The sequence below is a fragment of the Camelina sativa genome, chromosome 1, assembly GCF_000633955.1.
Source record: "Camelina sativa cultivar DH55 chromosome 1, Cs, whole genome shotgun sequence".
NCBI classification, from domain to species: Eukaryota; Viridiplantae; Streptophyta; class Magnoliopsida; order Brassicales; family Brassicaceae; genus Camelina; species Camelina sativa.
The window spans coordinates 16,465,554-16,474,441 of record NC_025685.1 but is presented as its reverse complement, the minus strand read 5'-3'; the positions used below and the strand labels follow the sequence as shown (position 1 = coordinate 16,474,441).

Below are 8,888 nucleotides of genomic sequence, written 5' to 3'. Positions count from 1 at the left end.
TCCAAGAAAAAGGAATGAAGTAAAAAAGTTGGAACTGAGAAACAAATGTAAAACGAACCCAACCTTTTTCTTGTTTTCTGGTCTTTCTTACAATAAGAAAGAAACCAAAAAAAACAAAACCCAATCTTCAAGAATTACAATTTACAAAAAAACTCCTCGTTAAACCAAAAACCAAAATTAAGAAAAAAAAAAAATGAACTACAAATTCTAACTCCACCAATCCTAACCCCAAGAAACATAAAAAAAATATATATTAAAGACAAAAACAAATTTAAAAAAAAATACAAATCCTCCCTTCTAACATTTATGCTACCTTTGAGGACTCTCTTTGCCTCTGTTATTATCGACACAAAGAATCGACTGAAACGAATCATAAATTATCCTCTACTACTCCATAAGCAGCAGGTTCCGGCACAATCTCACTAGACTGTCGTCTTCTTGACGATGAGTTCCCATTGTTATTGTTCCTTCCACTGCTTCCTTGTGACCCCGAGTTCCTCAAACCATTACCACCACCACCACCATTATTACCACTTGTTGTAGCTCCTGTTTGAACCGCTGTTACATCTGACGCACTCTGCCTCCAGCTCCCGAATATAGCAGCGTTCCAAGACCCTCTTGACGAGTTTGTTCTTAACCGGGAAGAGCCTGAACCTGAGTTGGTATCTTCTCTTACTACTTTAAGTGGGTTCTCAAGTGCGTTCACAATGTGTCTCATTAATGGTCGTCTTGTTGGTTTTGGGTTTAGGCATGACTTTGCAATGATGGCCATTGCCCATACTTCTTCTAGAAGGTCTTCGTCTACCATTAATGACGGGTCTATGATCTTCGTTACTAGTTCCTTCTCGTTTGTGCTGATGTATGGCAAAGCTTCTTCCATGTACTCTTTTGCTATTGCGTTGTCTGGCGAACTGATCCCGAGCTTCCCTGTTACTAGCTCTAGTAACACTTTGCCGAAGCAGTAAACATCATAGGAACATGTTGCATTTGCTGCACCTGAAAGAGAGGAAAACAATCAGATGTCTTCAAAAAATCCCCAAACCTACTCGGTTAATCTCACAAAGCAATATATTTGGTTTCATTCAGTCAGATACTACATCCACGAACCGGCTCCATTGATACATTCCTAGAGCCTATTGACTTAAAGTTCTTATTAGGCAAGCAATTGAAATGTTACACTTCAAATGTAAATCATTTTTAAACTAAAGTTTATATCATGATGGAAGGTTTTATGATCTGAAGAGTACTACCTGAAGATGATGGTTCAGTTGATCTGCAAGAGTGCGAAAAGAAGATGGAGAAGCATTAGTAAAAAATCAAATTATAACACAAGGACCAGAAGGTTTGTTAATGTCATAAGCACTTACTGTGGTAACCGAAGTAAACGAGAAATCCTGCTTTGATAAGCATCACCTTGAGCATATGCCTCACTTAGGCTTCCCAGACGTACCTCAAATTTATCATCAAGAAGTATGCTACTTGCTTGTACATCCCTATATAACATTCAACACTCACACATGAATACTCTCGGTTTTGTGCTTTCTAGGAAATATAGCAACAAGTAAATTAGGAGCAAGTAATATCAAATGGGCTTCTCCATCTAGTAAACTAAACACTAACAATCCATGAACAGATCTCACTTCCAATAAACATTGTCTTGCTATGTCAATGCTATAAAAAGTATCAAGATTATATTACGTAAAGCTGAGAAGGAGAGTAGTAGTACCTATGAACTAGAGGTGGTGAACACTCATGATGCAAATAAGATAGTCCCTCTGCTGCACCAAGAGCAATTTTCAACCTTGTTATCCAATCCAATGACTTCAATCCATCACCTTCGTTGTCGGGTTTCCTGAACAAAGCGCTAGCCAAATCACCATTTCTCATAAACTTGTAGACGAGGTACTTTTGGCTCTCATTCTCCAAACAGTGTCCCAAAAAGGGCACAAGCCTCTGGTGTGCAGCCTTACTAAACAACTCCAGTTCTGATATATAGCCTTCACTTTTACTTTCCCGCACATCAATCTTTTTAATAACAATGGGTACACCATTTTCCAAGAAACCACGAAACAAACTCCCAGAGTGGCCACGTTTTATCAGACTGCCATCATTGAACTCAGCTGTTGCCTGGAGCAGCTGCTCATACGAAAAAGCATTTCCAAGACGTGACAAATCAAAAGTCTGTGCTCCTTTAGGTGGTTGTTGTGAAGCTTCCCCTGCAGGCTTAGGCCTGTCAACATTTCCTCCTTGTGCCGCTCTGCGTCTTCGGCGTATACACACAACCAAAAGAATTGGCAAAATAACAAATATCAGAATAAAACCAATCCCACCAGCCACTGCTGCAATTATAATTACAGTTCTGTGGCTTATCCCTGAAGAAGCTTTTTTTGATGTAGGTAGTGTAGAGTTAGGACGTCCGAAATCATCAAAATCTAACCCTCTAGATTTATAGAATGCTGCACAAATTGCTGAAGGCTTCTGTCTCCTCTCATTCTGAAGACAATTGCTGGTAACAGACACATTTTTCCCGGCCACNTAAACACTAACAATCCATGAACAGATCTCACTTCCAATAAACATTGTCTTGCTATGTCAATGCTATAAAAAGTATCAAGATTATATTACGTAAAGCTGTGAAGGAGAGTAGTAGTACCTATGAACTAGAGGTGGTGAACACTCATGATGCAAATAAGATAGTCCCTCTGCTGCACCAAGAGCAATTTTCAACCTAGTTATCCAATCCAAAGACTTCAATCCATCACCTTCGTTGTCGGGTTTCCTGAACAAAGCGCTAGCCAAATCACCATTTCTCATAAACTTGTAGACGAGGTACTTTTGGCTCTCATTCTCCAAGCAGTGTCCCAAAAAGGGCACAAGCCTCTGGTGTGCAGCCTTACTAAACAACTCCAGTTCTGATATATACCCTTCACTTTTACTTTCCCGCACATCAATCTTTTTTATAACAATAGGTGTACCATTTTCCAAGAAACCACGAAACAAACTCCCAGAGTGGCCACGTTTTATCAGACTGCCATCATTGAACTCCGCAGTTGCCTGAAGCAGCTGCTCATACGAAAAAGCATTTCCAAGACGTGACAAATCAAAAGTCTGTGCTCCTTTAGGAGGTTGTTGTGAAGCTTCCCCTGCAGGCTTAGGCCTGTCAACATTTCCTCCTTGTGCCGCTCTGCGTCTTCGGCGTATACACACAACTAAAAGAATTGGCAAAATAACAAATATCAGAATAAAACCAATCCCACCAGCCACTGCTGCAATTATAATTACAGTTCTGTGGCTTATCCCTGAAGAAGCTTTTTTTGATGTAGGTTGTGTAGAGTTAGGACGTCCGAAATCATCAAAATCTAACCCTCTAGATTTATAGAATGCTGCACAAATTGCTGACGGCTTCTGTCTCCTCTCATTCTGAAGACAATTACTGGTAACAGACACATTTTGCCCGACCAAATAGTCCGGAACCTTACCTTCGAAGTAATTACCAGAGAGGTTTATTTCTCTGAACCTTCTAAGAATCGGTGTGAGCTCTCCATAGAATGTGTTCGATGAGATATCAACCATTGTTGTAGTAGCTATCTGGTCTGGATCAGAACTAGAATTTGGTAGCATTCCTGTGAAGTTGTTCTTAGCAATGTCAAGTATCTTCAATTTGGGCAACGACCAACACATATCAGGTACACTACCGGAGATAACGTTCTCCCTCAAAACTAGACTTTGTAGTTGGCTCTCAGCACTACACAAGTCTACTGGTAAAGTTCCACTCAACAAGTTATCTCCAATCGCCATCAGCTGCAACTTCCTTAACTTACTCAACTCCTGAGGAACTGAACCAGACAATGAATTGATGCTGAGATCAAGGTCAACAAGATTGACAAGACCACCTAGCTCTGAAGGAATCGGAGAGGAGAAACTATTACTTGAAAAATTCAGATGGATAAGCTTCGATAACGTTCCTAAACCTGGAGGGATAGGTCCAGTAAGGTAATTAGAAGAAACATCAAGAGTCAAGAGATTCTTCAGAGAGCTAAAAGATGGAGGAAGGGTCCCAGTGAGTGAGTTCTTAGAGAGATCAAGCTCTGATAGATTCAACAACTGCCCTAAACTGCTGGGAACTAAACTTGTAAGACTGTTCTGAGATAGATTCAAAGTCCTTAAACTAGTGAGGTTACCAAGAGTAAAAGGAACAGCACCACTAACAGAGCAAGAACTAAGATCCAACACTTGCAATGCCAACAAAGTAACACCAAACCACTCAGGTATACTCCCAGGAAGTGCTAACCCAGAGGCGTTGAAGTATACCAAACGAGTAAGATTACGAAGAGGATCAACAGCGAATTGTGGGTTTTGCTTACCAATTCTTGTTCTCCTGAACCCTGAAACGTTGATCCCAGTGATACTACCGTTCTCACATTGTATCCCTCTCCACACACCACAAGGATCACCTTTGATTGGCCAATCTGTTCCTTTTAACCCTAAAGAAGACCTGAGGTTAAGCAGAGTGAGTCTCTCACTAAATCGAGTCCGTGTTTGGCCAGCAACAACAACAGAGTCGAACAGTACCAAACACAAGAAAAAACCCAATGCGCTTCTTCTTTGATCAACCATTGCTTATCAAACTCAATCCAACGACCCATCAACACAAACACTCATCACTCACAAACCCCAGAGAGAGAGAGAGAGAGAGAGATTTAAGCGAAATACCCAAATCCCACAACCCTAATAAAAATCAAGTCTTTCGATATTTAGAGAAGATGAAAGAGACAGATATCGAACTGGGTTTGCTCTGTTTCTGGATCCAAATACAGCTCCTACCTTCACAGACATTAAAGCACCTCTCTTTCTTTCTTTCTCTCTCTTCCCTCTCTCTAAATCCTAATTTATCAGAAAAACAAAAAAAAATAAAGTAGAAAAATTCACTAATCCTTAAAATCAGACAAAACACACATAAAGTGATTTGTTTGTTTTGTGCNTTGTTCTTAGCAATGTCAAGTATCTTCAATTTGGGCAACGACCAACACAGATCAGGTACACTACCGGAGATAACATTCTCCCTCACAACTAGACTTTGTAGTTGGCTCTCAGCACTACACAAATCTACTGGTAAAGTTCCACTCAAGAGGTTATCTCCAATCGCCATCAGCTGCAACTTCCTTAACTTACTCAACTCCTGAGGAACTGAACCAGACAATGAATTGATGCTGAGATCAAGGTCAACAAGATTGACAAGACCACCGAGCTCTGAAGGAATCGGAGAGGAGAAACTATTACTTGAAAAATTCAGATGGATAAGCTTCGATAACGTTCCTAAACCTGGAGGGATAGGTCCAGTAAGGTAATTAGAAGAAACATCAAGAGTCAACAGATTCTTCAGAGAGCTAAAAGATGGAGGAAGAGTCCCAGTGAGTGAGTTCTTAGAGAGATCAAGCTCTGATAGATNGACTTCAATCCATCACCTTCGTTGTCGGGTTTCCTGAACAAAGCGCTAGCCAAATCACCATTTCTCATAAACTTGTAGACGAGGTACTTTTGGCTCTCATTCTCCAAACAGTGTCCCAAAAAGGGCACAAGCCTCTGGTGTGCAGCCTTACTAAACAACTCCAGTTCTGATATATAGCCTTCACTTTTACTTTCCCGCACATCAATCTTTTTAATAACAATGGGTGTACCATTTTCCAAGAAACCACGAAACAAACTCCCAGAGTGGCCACGTTTTATCAGACTGCCATCATTGAACTCAGCTGTTGCCTGGAGCAGCTGCTCATACGAAAAAGCATTTCCAAGACGTGACAAATCAAAAGTCTGTGCTCCTTTAGGTGGTTGTTGTGAAGCTTCCCCTGCAGGCTTAGGCCTGTCAACATTTCCTCCTTGTGCCGCTCTGCGTCTTCGGCGTATACACACAACCAAAAGAATTGGCAAAATAACAAATATCAGAATAAAACCAATCCCACCAGCCACTGCTGCAATTATAATTACAGTTCTGTGGCTTATCCCTGAAGAAGCTTTTTTTGATGTAGGTAGTGTAGAGTTAGGACGTCCGAAATCATCAAAATCTAACCCTCTAGATTTATAGAATGCTGCACAAATTGCTGAAGGCTTCTGTCTCCTCTCATTCTGAAGACAATTGCTGGTAACAGACACATTTTTCCCGGCCACATAGTCCGGAACCTTACCTTCGAAGTAATTACCAGAGAGGTTTATTTCTCTGAACCTTCTAAGAATCGGTGTGAGCTCTCCATAGAATGTGTTCGATGAGATATCAACCATTGTTGTAGTAGCTATCTGGTCTGGATCAGAACTAGAATTTGGTAGCATTCCTGTGAAGTTGTTCTTAGCAATGTCAAGTATCTTCAATTTGGGCAACGACCAACACAGATCAGGTACACTACCGGAGATAACGTTCTCCCTCAAAACTAGACTTTGTAGTTGGCTCTCAGCACTACACAAATCTACTGGTAAAGTTCCACTCAACAAGTTATCTCCAATCGCCATCAGCTGCAACTTCCTTAACTTACTCAACTCCTGAGGAACTGAACCAGACAATGAATTGATGCTGAGATCAAGGTCAACAAGATTGACAAGACCACCTAGCTCTGAAGGAATCGGAGAGGAGAAACTATTACTTGAAAAATTCAGATGGATAAGCTTCGATAACGTTCCTAAACCTGGAGGGATAGGTCCAGTAAGGTAATTAGAAGAAACATCAAGAGTCAACAGATTCTTCAGAGAGCTAAAAGATGGAGGAAGAGTCCCAGTGAGTGAGTTCTTAGAGAGATCAAGCTCTGATAGATTCAACAACTGCCCTAAACTGCTGGGAACTAAACTTGTAAGACTGTTCTGAGACAGATTCAAAGTCTTCAAACTAGTAAGGTTACCAAGAGTAAAAGGAACAGCACCACTAACAGAGCAAGAACTAAGATCCAACACTTGCAATGTCAACAAAGTAACACCAAACCACTCAGGTATACTCCCAGGAAGTGCTAACCCAGAGGCGTTGAAGTATACCAAACGAGTAAGATTACGAAGAGGATCAACAGCGAATTGTGGGTTTTGCTTACCAATTCTTGTTCTCCTGAACCCTGAAACGTTGATCCCAGTGATACTACCGTTCTCACATTGTATCCCTCTCCACACACCGCAAGGATCACCTTTGATTGGCCAATCTGTTCCTTTTAACCCTAAAGAAGACCTGAGGTTAAGCAGAGTGAGTCTCTCACTAAATCGAGTCCGTGTTTGGCCAGCAACAACAACAGAGTCGAACAGTACCAAACACAAGAAAAAACCCAATGCGCTTCTTCTTTGATCAACCATTGCTTATCAAACTCAATCCAACGACCCATCAACACACACACTCATCACTCACAAACCCCAGAGAGAGAGAGAGAGAGAGAGATTTAAGCGAAATACCCAAATCCCACAACCCTAATAAAAATCAAGTCTTTCGATATTTAGAGAAGATGAAAGAGACAGATATCGAACTGGGTTTGCTCTGTTTCTGGATCCAAATACAGCTCCTACCTTCACAGACATTAAAGCACCTCTCTTTCTTTCTTTCTCTCTCTTCCCTCTCTCTAAATCCTAATTTATCAGAAAAACAAAAAAAAATAAAGTAGAAAAATTCACTAATCCTTAAAATCAGACAAAACACACATAAAGTGATTTGTTTGTTTTGTGCGAAAAAAATCTTTGAAGAGAGAGAAGAAGAAGAAGAAGAAGAAGATCGAGATTGTTGAGAAAACAACTGTAGACTGCGACACTCCTCTCTCGTCTTTAGAAGAAACTTCGAAATTATTATTTTTTATTTTTTATTTTTGTAAATATAAATCTGATTTGATTTAACAATTTTTGAAAATTAAAATTTAAAAAAATAGCCTAGTGTGGTTTGACTTGGTAACCTCGCTATAAGGCTTAGTTGGCGCAATTACTATTCCTATAAAAAGGTTGGGAACAAAAGTTTTTTTTTTCTTTTTCAAATTTTGTTATTATCTCCCTGTATATATTTATGGTACATTCATATATTTTAAGGAGTAATATATCTCTCCTCCTATATTTCTCCATATTCTTGGCCGACTGAGAGAATCTTTTTTTTAAAAAAATTTCTTTCTAAAAATCTTCTGTTAATTCCTTCAAAAAGTAATTACGAAACTACAACTATACAAAATCACTACAGTTGAAAACAAATGATTAGATATGGCCCAATAAACAAAACAGAACTAGAAAATCAAAACAATTGACGCATCACACAAGAATCGAACCAAGATTAAGCGGGCAATATATTCAATATATTCTCTAACATTGGTCCGCCAAGAACTGGTTGACTCTTCCCCTCACTCAACGATTGCTTCGTCACATTCTTTAGCTAAGGTTCAATTCTCTTGCTCGTCTTCAATTCATTCAACAGAAGTTTATGTATCTTCAGGGCACAAAATCTCTTGGTGCCTAGCAATTGATTGAATACGATGGTCTTATTCATACGGTTATTGATGTGGATTTCTTTGTATACGAGTTCTATGCTAATCTAGGGAACATTGAGTATCGTGAGAACGGTCTCACTCTTGCGTATGTTGATGGGATTAATGTTTAAATTTTCACCAGACATCATCTATCAAATGTTTCTGGAGGACAACTTATGATCCGTCCAATCCAGTGATGGTATACTTACACCAAATTAAGAATCTTGGGAAGAAAAACAAATGAACCTTTAAAACTTGATTTATAAACCTTCTTATATATCACTGATATTGGAGGCGAGAGAGAGAGTGAGCAAGAAGAAAACTTGAGAACCTTTCTAAACGAACACTCTGGATTGGATCAATTCAAGATTGAATCAAGTTTGGTACAAATCAGGAGATTTATAGAAGTGAAAAAAAAAAAAAAAA

General features: G+C 39.6%; 1 protein-coding gene across 2 annotated transcripts; it reads right to left on the bottom strand.

Moving 5' to 3' along the window:
* Positions 1-7,788, bottom strand: LOC104792462 (probable LRR receptor-like serine/threonine-protein kinase At2g16250). 2 transcript variants are annotated; one of them, XM_010518610.1, is made up of 5 exons: positions 5,466-7,788; positions 1,727-1,835; positions 1,368-1,493; positions 1,251-1,273; positions 1-996 (listed from the first exon to the last, which is right to left on the bottom strand). In XM_010518610.1, the coding sequence occupies exons 1-5, from the start codon at positions 7,318-7,320 to the stop codon at positions 371-373; spliced, it is 2,739 nt and encodes a 912-aa protein (XP_010516912.1). In that variant the 5' UTR covers positions 7,321-7,788; the 3' UTR covers positions 1-370. The 2 variants fall into 2 exon arrangements, with proteins under 2 accessions (XP_010516912.1, XP_019083970.1); XM_019228425.1 differs by lacking the exons at positions 1,727-1,835; positions 5,466-7,788 and adding an exon at positions 2,654-4,974.